Source organism: Podarcis tiliguerta (assembly GCF_965153285.1).
Source record: "Podarcis tiliguerta genome assembly, chromosome: 2".
Classification (NCBI taxonomy): Eukaryota; Metazoa; Chordata; class Lepidosauria; order Squamata; family Lacertidae; genus Podarcis; species Podarcis tiliguerta.
In genome coordinates, this window is record NC_139535.1 from 28,025,722 (window position 1) to 28,051,167 (window position 25,446).

Genomic DNA, 25,446 nt, shown 5'->3' on the forward strand with positions numbered 1-25,446 from the left:
ACAAAAACGGCAGGCCATCATCACTTTTTATGGAAACGTTTCTTAAGGGTGTGAAGGCAAGACCCCGAAGGAGGCTTGTGTGATCCCAGCGACAAAATTGCTTTCATCCAGATCAGAGAGGAAGAAAGACTGATACGGAAACCTAAAGAAACTGAACTGAAAATAAATAACGCTGCTAGGACGAGAGCGGGAGGGCGCAGAAGGTCAAAGAGGAGCATGTAGTAGAGATCTAATAATCGGCTTATAAGAGAGAAAACGGAGGAGGGCAGATTCATCACCAGAGGTAAGTGAATCTAATGAACTGTGTAAATAGCTTGGTTATGAAATCCTGATACTACCCCAGCCAATACAATAGGGAAGACTAACAGGTGTAGCAACACACACATTGATATTAACAGAGGAGTAGGGGGAAAAACCTTAAAAAGAAGAATTGTTCATCCATTTCACCACGATCTGGTATAGTTAAAGAAAACTGTTGGGCCACTGCGTGACTGTGAATTAAAGAAGCCAATGCATCCATCACCTGACTCTGTGCTTAATTGCACAAAGGTTGCTTCATCTGATTAAAGGTAAAAAGTAAAGGACCCCTGGATGCTTAAGTCCAGTCAAAGGCGACTACAGGGTTGCAGCGTTCATCTCGCTTTCAGGCCGAGGGAGCCGGTATTTGTCCACAGACTAAACTGTTTCTGGCGCAATGAAACACTGTGACGAAAACCAGAGAGCACGGAAACAACGTTAGCCTTCCCACTGCAGTGGTACCTTTTTATCTACTTGCACTGGCGTGCTATGTTGGCAGGAGCTGGGACTGAGCAACGGGAGCTCACCCAGTCATGGGGATTCGAACCGCCGACCTTCTGATCAGCAAGCCCAAGAGGCTCAGTGGTTTAGACTACAGCGCCACCCACGTCCATCAGATTACCAGGGGGTGGGGCCATGATGCTGTTCCAACATAGGCTTCTGAATGATCATGTCATCTGCAACAGTTGCAGAAGTACAACAATGAAAGTGGGGTGGGGGGCAGAATCCTTAGCAGGAGAAATTCTTCACACAAAAACAGCATGATGTGGTTTGAGCATGCTCAGTGGCCACAGAAAGCTGAGTAACTCTGGGTGATGGGGTTATTCTCTGTTCTCTTCATGCCTCTCCTAGTTCTGGGAGACCAACAGGGAGGGGAGCATGTTGCAGCAGCAGGAGGAGACACCCATGCCTCTTCACCAGCTAGACTCATCTCTGTCTCTTGGCCTCCTTCCTCTCCTGCTTCAGCTTCTACCTACAACTCTGAACTGCTATCTGCCACAGACACACACACACACACACAGCCCTTTCACCTCTTCAGCTTCCGACACCTCCTCCTAGTCTTCTCCCTCTGGCCACTCACTGGCGTCACACCACCACTCCCCTGGCTCTGAGTCGTCTTCTCTTGGTGGTTCCCCAACTGGTTCTTCCCACCAATGTTCTGCGTCCGACCAGTCCATGACACCTGAGAAAGGGCAAGAAAGGGCTGGCACCCTGAACAAGGGGAACATCCCACAAGGCAAGATTTTGTTGCAGGTTCCACTTGTAAATGATAAACTAAGCCAGTTCTCAGTCTATTTTACATTCACAGAATCCTCCAAGGAAACATGGGAGTTCTACTTTTGCTAGCATGTTGGATATTCTCCCAACCCTTCACAGAACTACGATGCCCTGGAGCAATCTGGGAATATAAAGGTGCAACCCTCATCGCACTTTCTTGGAAACCCCTGACACTGACATTAGGCAGGAAGCTTGCCCCATGAGTTTAGCTTTTGGTAGCTATATCTGTCCAGCATAACATATGTAAACAATTAACAAATATTAAATAAGGAAATCCTACAGCTGTGGGGACACATTTTTGGCCTGGAATGTCGTTGAAGTAGGAGTAAGTAATATTACTACCACCCAAGGATGTTTGTAGCTTACATTAAGTGATCTAATTTTGAAATGCTGGTTTCAGCCCAAGGTGATGACCTCTGGCAGAAAGCTTGTATCATAGGATGGACTATATTTTTACGAGTGCAAAGCAGCCTTGCCAGAGCCATCCTTCCAGGCAATTTTATTCATCCCAAAAGCAGGAGTCTTGTAATAGGAGCAGAAGATTTGTGTTTAGTAAGGGATTTCCCTTTATGCACACGCACACTCACTTCTTAAAATAATTCTACTACTGTGCATTACAGCACATGTTCTTGCATGCAGCTTAAACATCAGAGGGGATTCCTCCTTGCTATCCTCGACAGTTGTAGTCATAAAAAGCAGCTTCTACACTTTGTATTTCACTGAATTTGTAGCCAGGAAGCTGTGATAATAGACACTGCCTATGATCAGGTCCTATGTGCCAAGGAGCTAAATGAGTGTTTATGAGAGTAGTATAATCTGGAACTGGCGGCAAGGAAAACTACCCTGTCAAGGTGATTAAAGCAACTCTCTCCGGGACCAGTGCAGCTAAAGGCCTTTGCTGTCACACCTGAAAACACCTTTCCTCCAGGATTGAAAACTCAGCTGTTTTCAATTTGCAGCAGGAAATGATTGTCCCCAACACATTACATGTGTTAAGAGGATGCCCTTTTTTCCCTTATTTTTGGCAGCTGCATTTGATCTTAAGTCTGCAGCTGTTCCCAAGGACAGTGTTGTTGTTGTTGTTGTTGTTGGGGGACAGGCGGTAAACATGATTTAAGAAAAAGCAGCCAGCGTGACAAATAATTACAAGGTAGAAAAATGCCTGGGAGTTAATGAAAAGGTAACACGCAGGTGATCTTCATGTTCACCATCATGGCAGAAGATGCTTGCACTGGTGTTTAGCTTCTACTGATGTGTGCTGAGGCATTCATGAGCTGGTTGATGACACAGCGCAGGACTCTGCTCAGCACTGCAATTAATGAACCCGAGTTAGTCATGTCCATTAACCTCAATGGGTCTCCATCGCTTCAGAGGGCAGGACTAGAAACAATGACTAGAAATGGCAGGGAAACAGATTTCAGCCAAGCATTCGGAGAAGCTTCCTAAAGGTAAGCGCTGGTTAACAGAGGAGAAGTTTGCCATGGGATAAGGTGCGTTCTGCTTGACTGGAGGCTGGACAGCTCTCTTATCAGTCATCAAGAGTTGCATCATGCGTTCTTCAAAGTCCCTTCCAACTGGAGTATACTTAATGCAATGTAAAAACAAAAACATTCTTAAAGACTAATGCATTCATTATGGCATAAGCTTTTGTGGACCAGGTTCAATGCACTGCAGGAGCCATCCCAAAGCTTTCTTGAATACACTGACTGGTCTAAAATGGAAAAAGTTGACTAACTGCTCCAAAGTATTGTTGACGTAGCTACAGTACAAGGCTACATAATCTTCACCAGCCACATTTTCCCTGTACAGGACAAGAAACATCTGTGGTCACTGACCACTGTATAAAACAGTGACACAAATATATCCATAGTGCCCTAGAAGTGAGAAACATGGAGGGGTTTTTGCTTTTGGTTTTGCTGAAGCAGAAGGCTAGAACCACATAGCATACCTTAGATTTTCTACTGCTTTTCTGCAGATTTAATTTTGCATGGCAGTGGGCAAAGGCACAAACGGTTGGTTCTAGCATTTGCTTAAGGGCAGAAAGGCTAACAGTATCTGATTTGAGGACCTTTGAGAAATTCCTCACTACTGGGAGGGGAAAAGATGGGATCTTCAAAAGAATGTTGGAAGAAAGTGTGAAATTGCAACCAGATTAGAATGTATTGGGCTGAAATAGCAGTGTTCACAGCTGAGCCAAAAGACCCGTTGTATGCATGATGAAGACAAAGTACCTGGAGCACTGCGTCCTCAGCTAGAAAGGAATGCCATGGTTGCTGCGTTTTAAGATAAACAGGCTCCAAACTGTTCACAGGGCAAAACAACAACAGCAATAGGATAGTGGCTGGAATGCACAGTGCAGGAAGGAAATAATGAAGGCATTTTTAGCAGTGATAAAAGGGGCATAACAATAATTTTCAAACATGCAGAAGGCTTCCACAGAGTGGGCCAAGATTACCAAAGGTCAGAGGAAAAAGCCCTCCAGTTGTAGTGGTGACAAGGAACACCTTCTAGCACTGCCATCCAATAAGAAGACTACAATCACTGTTAGATTTCAAGGGTAGTGATGGTCATCTGTGATTTTACATGGACTGTGACAAAGGCTGGATGGAAGAAAGAAGAAGAGTTTGAACTTGATATCCCACCTTTCACTCCCTTCAGGAGTATCAAGGTAGCTAGCTATCTCCTTTCCCCTCCTCCTTCAAAACAAACACTCTGTGAGGTGAGTGAGGCTGAGAGACTTCAGAGAAGTGTGACTAGCCCAAGGTCACCAAGCAGCTGCATGTGGAGGAGCGGGGAAGCGAACCCAGTTCCCCAGATTATGAGTCCACCACTCTTAACCACTACACCATGCTGGCTCTCTGAAATATTATATGGGCATTTCATTCCACCACTTGATCTGAATCACTTGATGGAGACCAGGGATGCATTGGCTAATCCTTCCCCCCTCCCCCTGTTGCATCACCATGCCTGGCCCCGCCACGCTCCATACATGGGAGGGAGAACGTTTGCACTGGGAAGCCTATCGTGCTCATGGAGTCTCCTCCCATTGCAATTCAGAAACCTGCCTGCACAAAGGGGGCACCATGGAGTGGGCAGCAGTGGAGTAGGGGCAGTGCTCACTCAACCTCCGGTCACTGGTGTCACTGCTGCAGTGAGGTCCGTGCAATGCAAATGCACTGGTGGAGCCAATCCGGTGCTCCTGCTGGTGTGTTTGCACCATGACAACCTTGTTGCCTCCCTCCTCTTCCAGCCCAGTACGCATCAGCAACAGAGGGGACTGTAGGTCAGTGGAGTACTGCCACTCCAATCCACTGCCTTCTGCTGCTCACACTATTCTAAACTTGTAGGATATTTAGATCCATATATAAGAGCTTTAACATAGAGGGGTAATTCTCGCAACTGCTTACCACAGGGAACTTTCTGTTTCCCTCGACTGCATCTGGTACTTTCACTGCTGGATTATGTTCCAACAGAGTGGCTGTCCCTGCATTTTTCACTACTGTTGTGCACACCTTTTAGTCCATAACAAAAGGTTTCATAGAATATGAGAGGCGTAAAGAGATTTGCAAGAGGCAGAGTCCTAAGACGCAGAAGCGTTGCCTGCACTTTTAAGACTCCCGGGCTGTAAGTACTAAAGTAATGTACATGTTGGCATACATTTTAATGGACCCCTGTGGCTTGATTAAGCTAAGAAACAGGATTCTGCTGCTGGTAGACAATTGCTTCTTAGGAAGCAATCCCAGTAGCTCAGTCTCCTGAGTGAAGCCACGGAGGTATTCACACTGAAGTTCTCTTCCTTTTAGCTCATAATTCAAACTTAGGCCCTGTCACATGCTGAAAGTACCTTCTCCATGTCTCACTATTCAGGAAATGACTCTGTATACTGAATAGTGTTAGAGATACAAACCTGTCTCAGCAGTCTTTTTTTAAAAAAATAGTGGTTTGTACTCAGCAAAGTTGTCCCATTAGTGCAAAGGTGTCCAACCTGCACAACTCTACGCACCCCACACTCCCACCAAATCTTTTCCAGACGATTAGAGGGATACCCAGAACAAATTTCAGGGGGCTCAGCAGACAAAGAGAGGGACAGCAGGTCCCATTGAACAGGCAGAAGTCCTTGCGCTAAGAGGATGACTTTGTGGGGAACAACCCAATTTTTCTAAAAAATGAACCCAATGCTTCATTTGCTGCTGTAGCCCGGCAGGTTTCCATAGTATTGTGAGCTGGTGCAGGGTTAGTTTGTATGGTGCCCGAGTCCCTTCTAATCCCTTGGAGGATTCCATTGTTGAATTAGCCACGGAAGGGGCTTAGTCTGACAAAAGAAGTGGCTTTGTGTCAGAGGGCAAATGGGTGGGTCTCTTCCCTCAGCTGGCTGGTAGTGAGAAAGACAATAGCCAGAGTGGAGTGTGTTAGAGCCAGGCTACAAGCAAGCGGATGGCAGAAGCTTGAGGAGAGCTATGAGACTATCATAGAAGCAAGACCTTCTGGGGTGTTACTGCTGTGAGCCCCTCCATCTTTGGTTCAGGTTGTATATATGTGTAAATAAACCATAAACCCTAAAGACACAACAGTCTTTGCTGTCCTTCATTCTGAAGAAACTGAACTTTGGGTAACTCCTGGAATCTCACACCACTTGGAGATTGGAGTGACATGCGTTCTGTTGTCAATCTAAGTTTCTACCATTTCTTCCTACGCCTATTTTAAGAGAATGAAATAAATAAATCTGTGTACTGGGAGCATTTCTAACAACTGTGGCAAACCATGGCAGTGGCACAGGCAGTTTCCCAGAATGCCTCGCTCTGAGGAAGGGCTCCCTGGGCTGTTCCTAGAGCAAGGCAGAGGAAATGACTGCCAGGGCTGCTGCATTTCGAAAAATAAATTGGGGGGAGGGGAGAGGAGGGTTGTTGGGATTTCATTCCCTGCTGTGCAGATATGTGGGATTCTTCCATCACACATCTGTGTGTTTACATTCCAACACAGTTGGAGTCATGGGAGCGGAAGTTGTTTTACACTGTTCCGTTCTGTTGTGCTTTTGAATTCCTTTCTCTCCGAGAAAGAAGAGAGAAAGGAGACATGTTTTCTTTGTCCTGTTATGTATATACAGTGGTACCTCGGGTTAAGAACTTACCGTATTTTTCGCCCTATAGGACGCACCGTCCCATAAGGCGCACCTAGTTTTTTGGGGGGGAAATAAAGGGAAAAAATTATTTCCCCCCCAGGCGCGGGGTTGGGGAAGCCCGAGCTTCCCCCACCCCAGCCCCCAAACAGGCAGCTCTCTGCAAGCCGTGGGAGCCCAGTGCTGGCTCCCGCTGCTAGCGGAGAGGTCCGCGAAGCCTGGGCGCGCTGAGCTCAGCGCGCGCAGGCTTCCGCATGCAGGCACCTCTCCGCCAGCAGCGGGAGCGTTCCCGCTGCTAGCGGAGAGGTCCGCGAAGCCTGGGCGCGCTGAGCTCAGCGCGCGCAGGCTTCGGCATGCAGGCACCTCTCCGCCAGCAGCGGGAGCGTTCCCGCTGCTAGCGGAGAGGTCCGCGAAGCCTGGGCGCGCTGAGCTCAGCGCGCGCAGGCTTCGGCATGCAGGCACCTCTCCGCCAGCAGCGGGAGCGCTCCCGCTGCTAGCGGAGAGGTCCGCGAAGCCTGGGCGCGCTGAGCTCAGCGCGCGCAGGCTTCGGCATGCAGGCACGTCTCCGCCAGCAGCGGGAGCGCTCCCGCTGCTAGCGAAGAGGTCCGCGAAGCCTGGGCGCGCTGAGCTCAGCGCGCGCAGGCTTCGGCATGCAGGCACCTCTCCGCCAGCAGCGGGAGCGTTCCCGCTGCTAGCGGAGAGGTCCGCGAAGCCTGGGCGCGCTGAGCTCAGCGCGCGCAGGCTTCGGCATGCAGGCACCTCTCCGCCAGCAGCGGGAGCGCTCCCGCTGCTAGCGGAGAGGTCCGCGAAGCCTGGGCGCGCTGAGCTCAGCGCGCGCAGGCTTCGGCATGCAGGCACCTCTCCGCCAGCAGCGGGAGCGCTCCCGCTGCTAGCGGAGAGGTCCGCGAAGCCTGGGCGCGCTGAGCTCAGCGCGCGCAGGCTTCAGCATGCAGGCACCTCTCCGCCAGCAGCGGGAGCGCTCCTGCTGTTTGCGGAGAGGTCCGCGAAGCCTGCATTCGCCCCATAGGACGCACCCAGATTTCCCCTTCATTTTTGGAGGGGGAAAAGTGCGTCCTATAGGGCGAAAAATACGGTAATTGGTTCCGGAGGTCCGTTCTTAACCTGATACTGTTCTTAACCTGAGGTACCACTTTAGCTAATGGGACCTCCCACTGCCGCTGCGCGATTTTTGTTCTCATCCTAAAGCAAAGTTCTTAACCCAAGGTACTATTTCTGGGCATAGCTGTCAACGTTTTCCTTTTTTTAAGGGAAATTCCCTTATTCTGAATAGGATTTCCCTTAAAAAAAGGAAAAGTTGACAGCTCTGTTTCTGGGTTAGCGGAGTCTGTAACCTGAAGCGTCTGTAACCTGAGGTACCACAGTAATAAATAGCTTAGTACTCACACCTCGAGCCTAGCTTCTGCTGTTGTTTTGACTCTGCTAAGTCAATGCGTGCTCACGTCTTCGGACATGAGTCGCAGGAGCACATCAGGGCAGAAGATTGGTGGAACTCCTGCGCGTCGCTCAAAAGGGAGTAACGGGCTCTGGCACATATGCCTCATGTGTAGCCCCCCCTCCCGACAAGGGTGACAAGAGCAACAGGGAAGGGGGGAAGGTGAGCAGTGTGGGGAGCAGCAGCTCTGTCACCACAGAGTCTTACATCAACTATGAAGCAAAATGAAGGGGATTCGACAGTGGCGTAGCGTGGGTTGTCAGCACCCGGGGCAAGGCAAGTAATTTGTGCCCCCTAACCCGTGGATTTGCGCCCCATAACCCTAACCCCCAGATGTTGCGCCCGGTGCGGCCAGCCCCCCCTGCACCCCCCACGCTATGCCACTGGGATTCGATTCCTCACCAGGAATATGGAACCAGTGGAATAAAATGTTAGCAGACCATGTCAGTATCATGCATAAAGAGGTAACAAAATGTCCTTCAGATCTTTCCTTTAATACTTGACTTCACAGTGTTTTACAGTCCAAAGCATAGAGGGTTCATTCTGGAAACTTTGTGGCTGCAGCTCAACATCGACATGCACAAGAGAGCCACACACAGAACTCAAGACATTGCACAGAAATTGCCAGGATTTTATTGCACTATGTGAAAAGTGCTACAAAACTGCAGGTGCATGAGGCGCAGAGATGATATAAATCATATAACTACTGAGAAAAGAAGTCATAACACCGGTCTTGAAAGTTCTACATTGGCTCTCAGTACGTTCCTGAGCACAATTCAAAGTGTTGGTGCTGACCTTTAAAGCTCTAAACGGCCTTGGTCCTGTATACCTGAGGGAGCGTCTCCACCCCCATTGTCCAGCCTGGACACTGAGGTCCAGTGCCGAGGGCCTTCTGGAGGTTCCCTCACTGCGAGTTACAGGGAACCAGGCAGAGGGCCTTCTCAGTAGTGGTGCCCACCCTGTGGAACGCCCTCCCATCAGATGTCAAAGAAATAAACAACTATCTGATGTTTAGAAGACATCTGAAGGCAGCCCTGTTTAGGGAATTTTTTTTAATGACTGGTGTTTTAGTGTATTTTAATCTTGTTGCAAGCCGCCCAGAGCGGCAGGGGAAACCCAGCCAGATGGGTGGGGTATACAGTGGTACCTCGGGTTACATATGCTTCAGGTTACATACGCTTCAGGTTGCACACTCCACTAACCTAGAAATAGTGCTTCAGGATAAGAACAGAAATTGGGCTCTGGCAGCATGGCGGCGGCAGGAGGCCCCATTAGCTAAAGTGGTGCTTCAGGTTAAGAACAGTTTCGGGTTAAGTACGGACCTCCGGAACGAATTAAATACTTAACCCGAGGTACCACTGTAAATAATATATTATTGTTGTTGTTAGATGCTAGACCAAGGTTTTCAGGTGATGTTTGCCATGCAGGGGGGAAAGGCCAGCATGTCCTCTTTGCATTATTTGGGGCGGAGGTGGGGCAGCAGTAAAGGTTCCCCTGCTATTAAGGGGCCTACAACTCATGCTGTTGGACAGATTTCTCTGCCCACATCCCTGATATTAGCAGTTGAATATATATTTTCAGTGTTCCCTTATGACATTTCTATGGTTGTTTTGAAAGAGATGGTGCTCCTGAGAGGAACCATCATTCACTCACCTTTTCTAATGAAATATAAATCTGGAGATCCAGGATAGAGGTGGTTCTTACATCCAACAGTAAAATGAGTGCATGGCAGATGAAGATTAAACCCCCTCACCTCTAGTACCTTATCTCCTTAAAGCTGTTTGCACCACCGTTTATTTGTTCTTGGAGAAGCAGAATGGAACGAAGGGGTTGGAGCAATGGGCTGTAGGGAGGAACCTAGAGATCTGCCTTAGAACCAGTCAGAACATTGATCCACCTACTTCAGAATTGTCTGCACTGACTGGCAGTGGTTCCTCGAGGATTCAGCCCTGCTGGGAGCTGAACCTGGGCCCTCCTGAATGCTAAGCAGATTCTCTACCACTAAACTGTAGTAAAGGGAATAAGGAAGGGATCAGCGCCATTTCCTCCAGATGTCCATTTTACTACCAAAGCAATACTATTATATTGCTACTAAAGTAAGACTCTCTCTGTATAAAGACTGTCTATATAAACAGGGTAGACACATGAAAAGAAGCATAAGTTTGCCACATTTGCTTTGAGTTTGGCTCTAATTCATTATACAGGGACAGAAGCATGAACCCTCCCTAAGCAATAATAATAATAATAATAATAATAATAATAATAATAATAATAATAATTTCTTATTTATACCCCGCCCATCTGGCTGGGTTTTCCCAGCCACTCTGGGTGGCTTCCAAAAGAATATTAAAATACTGTGATACATCAAACATTAAAAGCTTCCCTAAAAAGGGCTGCCTTCAGATGTCTTCTAAAAGTCTGGTAGTTGTTGTTCTCTTTGACATCTGGTGGGAGGACGTTCCACAGGGAGGGTGCCACTACCGAGAAGGCCCTCTGCCTGGTTCCCTGTAACTTGGCTGTAACTAGGGTTTTATTCGGAAAGGTGCTATGGAGATGTCCTGGCAGTACAGGGATTTCTACTTGCATGGAGGAAGGACATTCTCTCCACCCTCTGAGCACTCCCTAAATCTCTTCTAGGTTTTCCCCCAAATTCTCCGGAACAGATTTGGGAATGGTGAGGGGGCACAAGCAAGGGAGAGAAGATGGGCAGGGGAGGAAATCCCACTACACTAGCACTAATCCCTGTGCCAGCACAACTATTTAGTTGAAGAGCACCCACAGGATTTGGTCATCTCCGAGAAAATCAAACCACACAAGAACATAGTTCCATTGTGAGGTGATAAAGGCACTTTAAAGTCTCTGAATAAAACCAATCTAAAAACAGGAGCACTATTAATCATAAGATGAAAGGCAAACAGAATGAGAGAGGTAGATGGGGAGACCCTAGAATGCACCCTCGCCCCTCCCCAATGTTTATAAGTTTTTAACTTATAAACTTTTTTTTAAAAAAAAAAAAGCTGAAATGGGTGAGGAAGGAGTGGGCAGCATCTCTAGCAACCACTGACCAACACCTTAAGGAAGCTGGCCTCATGCTTTGAGAACTATAGACATTCTGACTGGAAAAGCAATGGGGTGAGTCATGCTGTGGCAGAGAGGAAAGATGTTGCAATGCAGGGATGCATGCAGTTGGTGTACAACATTTCCTCTCTACTCCCCACCCCCCTTTTTATTTTGACACACCAAATATTGGCTATAGCGAGAGGCAGGATGTCAGCTAGAGAAACAATGGCCAGTGCCTTTAGAGCAAATCCTGTGTTCTCAGGGCCCTCAGTTGCACAGAAAGTCAACAAAAAGCTAAGAATAACTAAGGGACCAACAGGAAGGTGAGAACAGCACATTTGTCTTTCCTCCCAGGCCCAGAATACCTGTCATCCTTTCCTTTTCCCTTCTTGGGACCACAGAGCACCAGTTACCATTATAGACATAAACTGTGTCAAAAAACGTCAAGATTGTGGCTCTTATGTATATACGCTGTTTTCTATGTCCCCATAAGGTAATATGACGTTCAATACTGAAATCTACCAATCATTCTTTCCTGCATTAGAAAAATGGGGATATGGTCTGCAAAGCCAGTGTTCACAGCCCAATATTTCTCCCACAATTTTATGTGCAGATCACAGCATCTTGCTGCTGCTCACTTGCAATGTGACAATAACAGTAACTCGCCTCACAGTGTGAGGATGACGGAACTCAAGCTCTGCAAAGCGATGGAGGCAAGGCTATACATGCTTGTTTGAGAGGGAGCACCACTGACTACAGTGATAGCTGCACTTGACTGTTGGGGAAAGGGCTGTAATTCAATGGCAGAGCATCTGCTTTGCATGCAGAAGGTTCCAGGTTCAATCCCAGGTGTCTCTAGGTAGGACTAGAAGAGACCCTCTCTGGAAATCCAGAAGAACCACTGCCATTCGATACTACACAAGATGGACCAATGATCTGACTCAGCAGAAGACAGCTTCCTGTGCTCCGATGACTAAACATGCATACGATCAACGTGCCTCAGTAGCAACCTCGTTCACATTTGCTAGGAAACCATGGGAGTTACTTCTGAATAAGCATTCTTAGGGTCAAGTTGCATAAGACAGGGAAGTGCAGATCAGGTACTCTTAACTGGAAGCCAATGCCAATTTACTTGGAAGAAGCAAATGGCCCTTGTCATCCCTTCCAACTCTACACTTCTGCGATTTTATTATTCTAAGTCTTGCTTTTTTAAAATGGGGAAATCTATAGCTTCCCACAACATGTGGATAAGCAGCAATGACTTCCTCCTCTTTTGCAGTGTGGGCCCTGAAAACTGTTACTTTTTTAACTAATCACAGGCCCCTGTAATATCCAAGCTCAGTTCAAATTTTTTATTTGAAAAGCAACCTGGATCTGAAATAGTATGGCCAGATTCAAAGAAAACAAATCTTCTGCACCTTTAATAGTGGTGTAGAATATTTGAAATCCTTTCTTCTACCTAATTATTACAGGCTGGTCATCCTTGTGGCTTATTTTCATGGCAGGAAGAAATGAGTTGCTCTCATTAAACTTAATGGGGTTTACTTTTTGAGACTAGATAGATGGGCAGACAGATAGATAGAATCAGGCTGCAAATCACCAAATCTCCCTAGTCACTGGGTTTGGAAAAGCTTTTCAGCAGCAAATCTAAATCCAGGCTCTACCCTTTTCTGCTGGATAGAATCAAGCCACAGTGCAGGGAAATGGGGTATTTTTATCCTTGTGTTGAATGAGAAGCACTGGGAGCCTTGATCATTGGAAGCTGTCTGACTCCTCTTTAAACAGACTCCTGCTGGTTCTCTGGGTCAACCCGGCTCTGTCTGGTTAAGGAAGCTCCAGCGCTATTTCCAGCACTAGCGAAACAAAACAAAACGGACAACAGGAAATTATGCATTGCAGATACCCTGCAAATCAGCTGCCGCTGCCAAGCATTTTTGTTCATAGAAGATGCATGTGATGACCCCATGCACACTTACACAGGAGCAAGTCCCATTGAACTCAGTAGGCCTTACTTCTGAGTTAATGGCAGGGGGAATGTGTTCAGTGAGACACGCGTTGAGGGAAAGGTACAGTCTTATGTCCAGTCCCTGCTTGTCTCCTCTTCTGCAACAGCTCATAGATCCAGCCGTCCCATTTCCTGAGAGGCAGGGCCTCCATGCAGGAAACAGCCATAATAGACAAAAGAAAGCATCGTTTATTCAGGCGGTGGTGACCACTGGCTGAGATTGCTTGGAAAGGAGATAAGACCAATTAATCGAGGTTTAGAAAATCATTAGCTATTAGCCATTTAAGGAAACTCCATGATCACAGCAGTAAGTCACCTGGCTCCTATTTCCTAGGAAACAATAGGTGAGGGCTGCTGGCTTCATGCCTTACTCCAGGGGTCAGCAAACTTTTTCAGCAGGGGGCCGGTTCACTGTCCCTCAGACATTGTGGGGGGGGGCCAGACTATATTGGGGGGGATGAGTTCCTATGCCCCACAAATAACCCAGAGATGCATTTTAAATAAAAGCACACATTCTACTCATGTAAAAATACCAGACATTCCGTTGTGGCCACTGTAACCTAGGTTTAAGGTGTCATTTGGTGATTTGCTTTTACATATTATATATATATATTTATATTATATATATATATATATATATATATATATATGCTTTCGTAGATTTTCACGGGTACAGGAATGCAGGTTTTGGTGTCCTCGGGTGTCTTCCCGTGTAAAAGTTGGGGTGTCTAGGCGACGTTTCGACGAGGTCTCACTCGTCATCTTCAGGCTGGTGCTTTCGGCTTCTTGTTACTGGAACAGAGCAGGATCTCAGTGTTTGAGTTCCTATAAATACTGTTGAGGAGGTGTGGTGTATAGCCTCCAATGTTCTGGGCAGAGAGGAGGTTCCCAGGCTAGTGTGCCTTTTCTTCTTTTGTTCCTTAATTACTTGAGGGATATCTTGAGTGATTTCTTGAGTGATTTCCTGAATCCCACTTAGGTGGGTCATTAGGTGTGGATTAGTTGCTAAAGCCTTCGTGTCTTGAACTCTTGAACTTTGTGAAGAGTTTTTCTGAGAAGATGGCTGTACTGCACTTGGTTGTGCTCTGGCTTGGCTTCGTGTATAGGGGCGAGCTGTGGTTTTGTGGCCTGTGCCAGCCAGATCTGTGTAGGGATTGCAGGGGGGTGCAGCATCCGGAGGTGCCACCCTGGTTTGGCTACTGGATGGTGTCTGTAATTTATCTGTGGAGAGGGTCTGGGTTTGGGTCTGGTGTGGTTGATTGGTGATGGCGTTCTGTGTGCCTCTGGATCTGGTGTCAGATTTTGTGGGGAGGGCTAATTTCCAGATGTCTGGCAAGCGGGATGTGTCGTCACGCTTGTTCATGTTGTGAGGGTGTTTCTCTATCTCGATGGCTTCCATGATTATTCTCTTGTGGTGATGTTCCATGTTAAAGAGCAATTTGGAATCTGCAAAATTAATTTCGTGTCCTGTTTCTTTCATGTGTTGGAAAAGAGAGGAAGTTTTTTCTTCTTTTTTGACGGCATTCTTGTGTTCTGCGATCCGTGCATTTATTCGTCTGTTTGTTTGTCCAATGTACGTGGCTGGGCAGACTTTGCAGGGTATTTCATAGACCCCTTGGTTTTCCAACTGAATTTTATCCTTGGGGTTTCTGAGGATATTGGCTATTTTTTGGTTGGTGCAAAAGGCTGTTTTGATATTGTGTTTATGGAGGATTTTGCTAATTTTATCTGTAGTGCCCTTGATATAAGGAAGGAGGGCTATGCCATTGTTTTCTTCTGTGTCTTGGTTTTTGGGGGGTGTTTCTTTTTGGATTAGCTTCGTAACCCTGTTTTGCTGGTATCCATTGGCAATTAACACATTTGAGAGATTCTGTAACTCAGTTGTCAAGTGGTCTTCGTCAGCCAGGCGTTTGGTTCTGGAGATGAGAGTCTTGGCTACGGAGTTTATTTGTGCAGGGTGGTGGTGTGATTGTGCATGTAAGTAGCGGTTGGTGTGTGTTTTTTTCCGGTAGATAGTGTGTCCTAGGGAGCCATCAGGTTTTTTGTAGATTAGGACGTCAAGGAAGGGAAGTTGGTTGTTGGCTTCTATTTCCATAGTGAATTGTATTTTGGGGTGTAGGCTGTTGAGATGTGTGAGGAAGCTATCCAGTTTTTCCTTCCCGTGTGGCCAAATTACAAAGGTGTCGTCAATATATCTGAGCCAAAGTTTGGGTTTGTGTTCTGACTTGTCTAAAGCATTGGTTTCAAAGTGTTCCATGTACAGGTTAGCGATGACCGGTGAGAGGGGTGATCCCATAGGTGCTCCTTCTATCTGTTTGTATCTTTGTCCATTGTGGATGAAGTACGTGTTGGTTAGGCAGTGGTTGGTCAGGTCCAAGATGTATTCGGGGGGATTGTATTTGTTTTGAATGGCTGTCAAGGCTTCATTAATGGGCACTTGTGTGAAGAGAGATACAACATCGAAGCTCACAAGTAGGTCATTGGGTTGTAGGTTTTGCTTCTTTATTGTTTCTATGAACTGGAAGGAGTTTGGAACGTGTGAAGAGATGGATTCTGCATAGGGCTGAAGTTGCTTGGCGAGAAATTTAGCGAGATTTTGTAGAGGTGAGCCTATGGAGCTGACTATTGGTCTGAGTGGTGTTCCTTCTTTGTGTATCTTGGGGAGGCCGTAGAGTTTGGGGCATCTGGATGATTTTTCTCTGGGGATGATTCTTAGCTGGATTTCTTCACTGATAGGAGAGGCTTTTATTTTGGATTTGGTGGTTTTTTCCAGATAGGTGGTGGGATCTGTTTTTATAGGTTGGTAGGTAGGGTCTTGGAGTAGATTTGATAGTTTTGTTTGGTAGTCTGATGTGTTCATCACAACAGTGGCATTACCTTTGTCTGCTGGGAGAATGATTATGTTGTTGTCTTTCCTCAGGTTGGTGAGTGCTTTCTGTTCTTCTTTGTGTAAATTGCTTCTGGGTGGTTTGCTGGAGCAGAGGATGTTGGTGACTTCAAGTCTGATTTTATTGGCTTCATCTGGATTGATTTTGGTTAGGCTAGCTTCGACTCCGCATATGATGTTTTCCGTGGGGATGCGTCTCGGGGCGACTGCAAAGTTGAAACCTTTGGAGAGTACTTTGGTTTCAGTTGAGGTGAGGATCCTGTCTGATATGTTATGTACTGTTTGTTTCATGGGTTGTTGTGGAGGGTGGCTGGGCTTCTGGCGTTTCCTCAAACTCTGTAACAAAATCCACCCTGCACTCTGGGACAAATGCAAACAACTAGCCGTCTGGAGAGCTGAAACGGAGACCTCACACAAGACAGACACACACACCAACAAACTCCACAAACTAGAGAAACGCCAGAAGCCCAGCCACCCTCCACAACAACCCATGAAACAAACAGTACATAACATATCAGACAGGATCCTCACCTCAACTGAAACCAAAGTACTCTCCAAAGGTTTCAACTTTGCAGTCGCCCCGAGACGCATCCCCACGGAAAACATCATATGCGGAGTCGAAGCTAGCCTAACCAAAATCAATCCAGATGAAGCCAATAAAATCAGACTTGAAGTCACCAACATCCTCTGCTCCAGCAAACCACCCAGAAGCAATTTACACAAAGAAGAACAGAAAGCACTCACCAACCTGAGGAAAGACAACAACATAATCATTCTCCCAGCAGACAAAGGTAATGCCACTGTTGTGATGAACACATCAGACTACCAAACAAAACTATCAAATCTACTCCAAGACCCTACCTACCAACCTATAAAAACAGATCCCACCACCTATCTGGAAAAAACCACCAAATCCAAAATAAAAGCCTCTCCTATCAGTGAAGAAATCCAGCTAAGAATCATCCCCAGAGAAAAATCATCCAGATGCCCCAAACTCTACGGCCTCCCCAAGATACACAAAGAAGGAACACCACTCAGACCAATAGTCAGCTCCATAGGCTCACCTCTACAAAATCTCGCTAAATTTCTCGCCAAGCAACTTCAGCCCTATGCAGAATCCATCTCTTCACACGTTCCAAACTCCTTCCAGTTCATAGAAACAATAAAGAAGCAAAACCTACAACCCAATGACCTACTTGTGAGCTTCGATGTTGTATCTCTCTTCACACAAGTGCCCATTAATGAAGCCTTGACAGCCATTCAAAACAAATACAATCCCCCCGAATACATCTTGGACCTGACCAACCACTGCCTAACCAACACGTACTTCATCCACAATGGACAAAGATACAAACAGATAGAAGGAGCACCTATGGGATCACCCCTCTCACCGGTCATCGCTAACCTGTACATGGAACACTTTGAAACCAATGCTTTAGACAAGTCAGAACACAAACCCAAACTTTGGCTCAGATATGTTGACGACACCTTTGTAATTTGGCCACACGGGAAGGAAAAACTGGATAGCTTCCTCACACATCTCAACAGCCTACACCCCAAAATACAATTCACTATGGAAATAGAAGCCAACAACCAACTTCCCTTCCTTGACGTCCTAATCTACAAAAAACCTGATGGCTCCCTAGGACACACTATCTACCGGAAAAAAACACACACCAACCGCTACTTACATGCACAATCACACCACCACCCTGCACAAATAAACTCCGTAGCCAAGACTCTCATCTCCAGAACCAAACGCCTGGCTGACGAAGACCACTTGACAACTGAGTTACAGAATCTCTCAAATGTGTTAATTGCCAATGGATACCAGCAAAACAGGGTTACGAAGCTAATCCAAAAAGAAACACCCCCCAAAAACCAAGACACAGAAGAAAACAATGGCATAGCCCTCCTTCCTTATATCAAGGGCACTACAGATAAAATTAGCAAAATCCTCCATAAACACAATATCAAAACAGCCTTTTGCACCAACCAAAAAATAGCCAATATCCTCAGAAACCCCAAGGATAAAATTCAGTTGGAAAACCAAGGGGTCTATGAAATACCCTGCAAAGTCTGCCCAGCCACGTACATTGGACAAACAAACAGACGAATAAATGCACGGATCGCAGAACACAAGAATGCCGTCAAAAAAGAAGAAAAAACTTCCTCTCTTTTCCAACACATGAAAGAAACAGGACACGAAATTAATTTTGCAGATTCCAAATTGCTCTTTAACATGGAACATCACCACAAGAGAATAATCATGGAAGCCATCGAGATAGAGAAACACCCTCACAACATGAACAAGCGTGACGACACATCCCGCTTGCCAGACATCTGGAAATTAGCCCTCCCCACAAAATCTGACACCAGATCCAGAGGCACACAGAACGCCATCACCAATCAACCACACCAGACCCAAACCCAGACCCTCTCCACAGATAAATTACAGACACCATCCAGTAGCCAAACCAGGGTGGCACCTCCGGATGCTGCACCCCCCTGCAATCCCTACACAGATCTGGCTGGCACAGGCCACAAAACCACAGCTCGCCCCTATACACGAAGCCAAGCCAGAGCACAACCAAGTGCAGTACAGCCATCTTCTCAGAAAAACTCTTCACAAAGTTCAAGAGTTCAAGACACGAAGGCTTTAGCAACTAATCCACACCTAATGACCCACCTAAGTGGGATTCAGGAAATCACTCAAGAAATCACTCAAGATATCCCTCAAGTAATTAAGGAACAAAAGAAGAAAAGGCACACTAGCCTGGGAACCTCCTCTCTGCCCAGAACATTGGAGGCTATACACCACACCTCCTCAACAGTATTTATAGGAACTCAAACACTGAGATCCTGCTCTGTTCCAGTAACAAGAAGCCGAAAGCACCAGCCTGAAGATGACGAGTGAGACCTCGTCGAAACGTCGCCTAGACACCCCAACTTTTACACGGGAAGACACCCGAGGACACCAAAACCTGCATATATATATATATATATATATATATATATAAAAAATATTTTATATATATTTATATTTTATATATATTTATATATTATATCTGAGTTTCTAACACTGTTCCCAGCACCTGCTTGGTTTCTGTTGCTTACCAGGAAATGCAGAGAAGAAAGGTGGTGGGGAAGCCAGCATGGTGCAAACACACTGGGTGGGATTCAACTAATAAGTCCCATCAATGGAAGCCATGAGGAAAAGCTTCTGCTTGCCCCATGGGGCTTTCCTTCTCCCCTCTCCACCCTCGGGAAGAACCCCTGGAACAATGGGGATGGAGAGGAAAGTGGGAATCGTTCCATCTGGAAAGCTGAAATTCTGAAGAATTCATCCCACGGTAAGAGCATCACATTTGCACCGCGCTGACCTCCCTGCCTCATCCCTCCACCTCTCCCTCCCAATAAGCAACAACAACTGAAATGCCAAGAATTTGGCATAGTGGCTCTGCCTCTCCCAGTGAGCTGCTTCTGTGCTAGACCCACCCACCTGGTACTTCTCAGAGCCGTGGTCCTTCACTGCTACCTAAGGCCACCAGTCCACCAGAGGTGGCCCACTAGAGGACACTTTGCCTGGAAGGGCTCCTTCAAACCTGGAGCCAGCCCTGAAAGTTAACAGCCCTAACAATGAAAATGCACAAGTCGCCTTCTCCATTTGCTCCCAGCCGAGTACGCTCCTTCTGTTTTATTTCTAGCCTGGCCTTGCCCAAAGATTTCCTTACACAATCCATCTGTTTGCAACTTTTCCATCCAGCAGTTCAGCCCTGCTTCTTCTTGAGAACTTGGCATGGTCGGAAAATGGCACCACATGGAAGAAAACCAAACACTGGCCTACGAGCTGTTGACAAGGATAAAGGAAATGACACAAGCAACTAGACGAAACAATTTGGGTTCAGAAAGGAAGCAGGATCTAAGCCATGGCTTTATTGTCTTGCCACATTGCAATACAGCATTCTGAGGACTTGTAGTAACATCTGAACTTTAATATTCAGATACAAGAAAAATGGGTTCATATATGTGTGTGTGTAAATGTTTGTAAGTGTGTGTATTATCAGCATATTTCCGTGTAATTCAGGCTAGACTACAAAAGTGCATCTGGCACGAAAGGAGGAAAGGTTTCTTTACTGAGATGGGAGCAAAGAATTTAAATTTTCAAAATACAGCTAAGACAATGAGGAAACATAAAAGATCTTAGTAGCATTTGCTTACTTTGTCCAGCATCAAAGCCGAAAAAATGTTAAATTAAGAATAGTTTTGTCAATTCAAGCTGAACACACAATTTAAAAAAACACAGAATATAAACAAAGCTGTTCTCCTGGTGTTCAAAGGGAAAGACTTGGGATTAGCAGCAATCTGCTAATTAAAAGTCGTCAGATGAAGCTGCATGCCACAGCAGAGTAAACAATGTCTGGTGGAATAAACTTCTGTCTTGCACATTTTATAACTACACCACTCCTCCATGCTGAATGGGCAAATATCTAAAATCCAGTTTCATTTGTTACAAATACTACACTTGAAGTCCGTTATTGGCTGTCATTGGGGACAAGCAGCCATGGGGAGCAATTTGTGATCAGGGCCGCTGTACAAGAGAAAGGTTTGTTTTAACCCTTTCACTCACTCCCCTCCCCCACTCCCGAAGCTGCTATTAACTATGAAACTCACTGTATCATCTCTCAGGCATTGGGTCAAAATATTTTCATTCTCTTAGGCACTTGAATGGTTTGTATATTGAGTGCCGGATGGATGCTGCATTTCAAACTCAGCATGAAGTTTTCAATTTAACTCTATGTTGTTTGATATTTAATTGTTATGACGTTTTTTAAACGGAAGGTAAGATGACCTAGCAGTTCGAAAGGATGTCAGGTACAAGTAGATAAATAGGTATTGCTCCGGCAGGAAGGTAAATGGCGTTTCCATGTGTAGTCATGCTGGCCACATGACCTGGAAGCTGTACACCGGCTCCCTTGGCCAGTAAAGCGAGATGAGCACTGCAACCCCAGAGTTGTCTGTGACTGGACCTAATGGTCAGGGTACCTTTACCTGCAGCATGAGGCTAAAGGCCCATCTAGTTTGTCCTGTTCTCTCAGTGGCCAACTAGATACCTCTGGGAAGCTCATGCGCTGAACATTAGCACAACCACCCTCTTCTATCATCCCTAGTGAATAGTACACAGAAGCATGATACTGGAGGCAATGTAGCAATCACGAATGGGAACCATTGCTTATAAAATAATGTTTTTTAATTGTTTAATTAAATTGCATATGATTATTTTGGTTATATAGACAGAGAGCTAGATGGTGTATGTGTTGCAAACAAATAAATAAGGAGAATCCCATCTTTTTAACTGTAGCTAATGGGTAGAGACAACTGAAGTCAGGGAGAGATTGTACCCATCTCTCTTAGCACCACAGCCCCAAATCCAAACGCTTTTGTCCACAGGATGGTACATCACACCTAGTTTGACTCCCAGCAGCAAGATAACAAGATCCTCTTTTGATTTCGCACTTCTCCTTAATTAACATCGTCCCTGCCCTGCTATACTATGCAATTGACTGCTGAAGCTTTTGATTATGAGTGTTCAACATGCAGTTATAAAGAGAGAGATTACCGGCACAGGGGGAACAGTTGTCATTAACCGGTTTTATTTCTCGTATGGCACAGAGCCCAGCACCCTGATGGGGGTGCAAATTGGATGAGTGGAAAAGGGGGTGGTAACCTCACCTCCACAAGTCATCTGCACGGATCAGCTGGGGGGGGCTGTGTGCCTGCCTTTTGTGTGCTGTGGGGGGAAATGGGTGGCCACACTCCTCAGTGGCTTGAGACCCACAGAGGATTGGCCAAGGGTGAAAAGGGGTGAGGAACCCTTACTGCAGATGAAAATTGGCACATCTATTACAGAAGCACCTTAGACTTATTCACATGACCATTTAAAAAATAGCATCCTAAAGTGATTCACCTCCATGAGGTATCTGGATATACGGCTACACATGTGAAAATCATAACTCATCAGTGCCACTACTTTCTGGGAAAGGAAATGAATTGCATTCATCTGTGATGCCACCATGTGCACCAACTTTTCCCGCAGTACAGGGCTAAATTTGGTTTCTTTTTTACCTGTCTCAGGTGCTGAGCAATATTGCTGCTTTAGTGGACGACAAAGCCTCTCCTTTCTAGGTTTGGCATGGCAAATGTGATTGTTTGTTGCTGTCCCACAATCTGATGTTTTAAAAAGGGGGCTCATCTCCTCAAGGCTTATAAAAACATGCATTCCATCTCTCCACCAAATGACATTGAGGCAGCTCATAACATAAAGTAAAAACTGAAAACATAAAAACCAGCCACATGAAACATCATGATAAAAGGCTGACCGGTAAGCTTATGACTGGATGAGACTTGAATTTAAAGACTTTCTGTCTCGTAGCTCATATCTTTAAAAGTTTTATACTACATGGCATCTAATATTAACCCCTTTTCTTCTGCAACACTGATCCAGGGTAATGTGTTAAGATGGGGCCAAGTGAGAGGAATCCATGCTAACGTTCCTCCCCATAAGAGCTGCGGAGAAGACCCAACATATGACTAAAGCCTCTGTGACTGCCTAATAAAAGTGATTGAGCCAAATATGGACTCTGTTTATCAACTCCAGACCGCCCCACTGTAAGCAACAACCTAGATTTTTTACTACATCCCAGATTAGGAGGAGTCACATCAATGGCACGGGAGGCGTGGGTGTTGGGAACAAGATTAATATCATGGCCAGGCCCAAGCTGACAGCCCTTGAACCAAGGACGTCCAAATCATGTCTCCACGGTCAACAATCCCTAAGTCTGCTCTTCTATAGTAGCTGTCTTCGGCCCCAGGAATCCTACACATTCCCTTGCCACTTTCAGTGCAGTCAATGAGCCTTGGGGAAATGAATCAAGACTGGGAGTGGTAGGCTCCAAGCCAGAGGGCTGCCCTTTTAAGACCTTCCACTCTCCAGGTAAGAGACAGAGCCTAGGACAGGTAATCTAGACCTGGAGGAATAAAATGGTTCAGTCTCAGAAATTGTCAGAACACTGTTGATTGCCTGGAGCTCTCCAAGGTTCTGTAATGGTACCCTATGTTGGTGCCCCATAGTGCTAAGCCCTACAAATTGCCAGGGTGGTGATGATATTGAATGTGGGTCTCTAACCACCAATATCTATATATATTTATATCTCTTTGTAATAGAGGGCCACTGAACTGCAAAAAAAGCAACACCCTACTCAGTGTATTTTTTTAAAACAGAGCAATAGTTAGGAAGAAATCCAAAAGTTCCCACTGTATACTACACAATAGATTCATACTTGATTATCCTCAATATGAAAAACCACTTCCCCTTCAAGAAGAAGGCGACAGGCACGTTACGCAAATCAAGGCTGGGAAACATTCATTCCCCATTCCCAGGGTTTGCTGGAGAGCACTCACGACCACCTCCCACCTCTTCTCCCAAATGCAAGATTTTGCAGAAAAGGAAGCAAAGAAAGTTACGAGCATGTTGTGAAAGTGTGTTGCTTGCATCACTTATTTTTAAAGGGCCTATTGAGAATCTGGTGCATTCATCAACAGCTGGTATTAAGCCAAGAGAGAAAGTGGGTGATGTGCAGAAAGCAAGGTCATATATAGCCAGAAGTGACTTTTATATACAATGGTGCAACATTTAACCACTGCTTTGTAAGAGTGCAAGGATGGGCTAAGGGACAAATTTAAGCATCATTCCAGATGTACACACCACTGAGCTTTCATTAGACAGCAGTTTATGATTCTGCTATTCCAGAAAAAGGAAAGAATGTACTAGCTTATTCTCTGCTCCTATGCCTTTTCAAGTTCTCATTGTACTATATCAGGGATGGGGAATATGTGGCCTTCCAAATGTTGCCGGACAACAAATCCCATCATTCTTGACCAAGCTGGCTGGAGCTAATGGGATCTAGACTCCAACAACTTCTGGAGGGCAACAGGTTCCCCACCTCTGGCTATACATGCTTCTGCTTTTAATGAGATGTTTTATATTGTTGCTAAGGCCCCTTATGCATCCTAATGGATCAATATTTCCCAAACTTGGGCCTCCAGTTGTTGTTGGACTACAATTCCCATCATCCCAAAACCAGTGGTCAGGGATGATGGGAACTGTAGTCCAAAAACAACTGGAGGCCCAAGTTTGGGAAACCTTGTGATGGATGGGAAGCTGTGTATATTGAATTAAATTATAAATAAAACAATTAATAGGTACTATAGATCCTAACATGGGAAAAGGCTTTGTCTCCCTGGTCCCTAATTTGTAAAATTGGATTATCTGGCACAAATCAGCCTGAAAGGCACCACCTTTGATTCCTCTGATTTGTAGAAGTTGACAACAGCTACTCTCACCCACAACCATTCATTTAATTCTACTTGTGCAAATCCTTACAATAGAGTCAGTACCTCGAACTACAGATGGGGCGATGAACCCAAGGGCCACATTCTTTCTTGGGGAATTTTCTGAGGGCCATATCACAGTGGGCGACAGGGCCAGGGGCAAAAGTGAGTGGAGAAATGAATGCAACACCTACGTTTGTACAGCAAGATGAGTTCTGTACATGCCTCTCTCTACTCTCCATCCAGGTCAGCAAGAAGCATTGCCAGCCAGGACACATTCCAGCCAGGCAAAAACATTCGAGGAGGATACGGAGAAAGACCAGTCATGGGCATGCCTGGGAAGTGAGAGTGTGTCCTGAGGACATTCTTGAGGGCCAGGGAAAGAATATTGAGGGCCATGTTAAAACCGCACAGGTTTTGCATCCTGGACTGCACCATGACTCAAATAAAAAATTGCTTCCTCCATCCCCACAGCCTCCAGTCAAGAGCATATTTCAGTTTCCAAGCTAGTTCTGAAAACTATTTTTTTCTTCTACCCCATAATCACTAAACCAAAGGCTGGAAGCCTATACCAACATACCTTTCTGCAGTTTTAACTTCAATACTAACCTTGTCTACTGCGAAGTAAATCCTACTGAATCCAGTGGGGCTTCCTCCCATGTAAGTGTGGTTAGGATTGAGGCCGCAGGAAACTGAGCCATGTCCCTGTTTCCAGATTCTAAAAACCTTGCTTTTCACTAAGCCCTCTCTGATAGTGGGCATATTTGTTCTCAAAGCTCCAATTAGGTTTCCTGAACAAACTGTATATAAAATTAATTTGGACATGACATTCCCTCCTATGAAGCAACTTCTTCTTTTTTAAAGTGTTTTACCGTACACTAGTAAAATTATGCAAATGATCTCAAAAAATATAAATTAAACAAACTTATCAGTCACCCACTTGGAGATGACTTTTTTTT

The 25,446-nt window shown here is 45.7% G+C and overlaps 2 protein-coding genes across 2 annotated transcripts in view; one reads left to right on the top strand and one right to left on the bottom strand.

Moving 5' to 3' along the window:
* The window catches only part of FRMD4B (FERM domain containing 4B), a 234,606-nt gene that overhangs the window by 200,261 nt on the left and 8,899 nt on the right, over positions 1-25,446 (bottom strand). The window lies entirely within an intron of this gene.
* Positions 15,927-24,846, top strand: LOC310672865 (uncharacterized protein; the record flags this gene model as incomplete). Its single annotated transcript, XM_083430519.1, has 3 exons — positions 15,927-16,008; positions 16,682-18,789; positions 24,734-24,846. Exons 2-3 carry the CDS (start codon positions 16,905-16,907, stop codon positions 24,844-24,846), a joined length of 1,998 nt encoding a protein of 665 aa, XP_083286645.1. The 5' UTR covers positions 15,927-16,008; positions 16,682-16,904.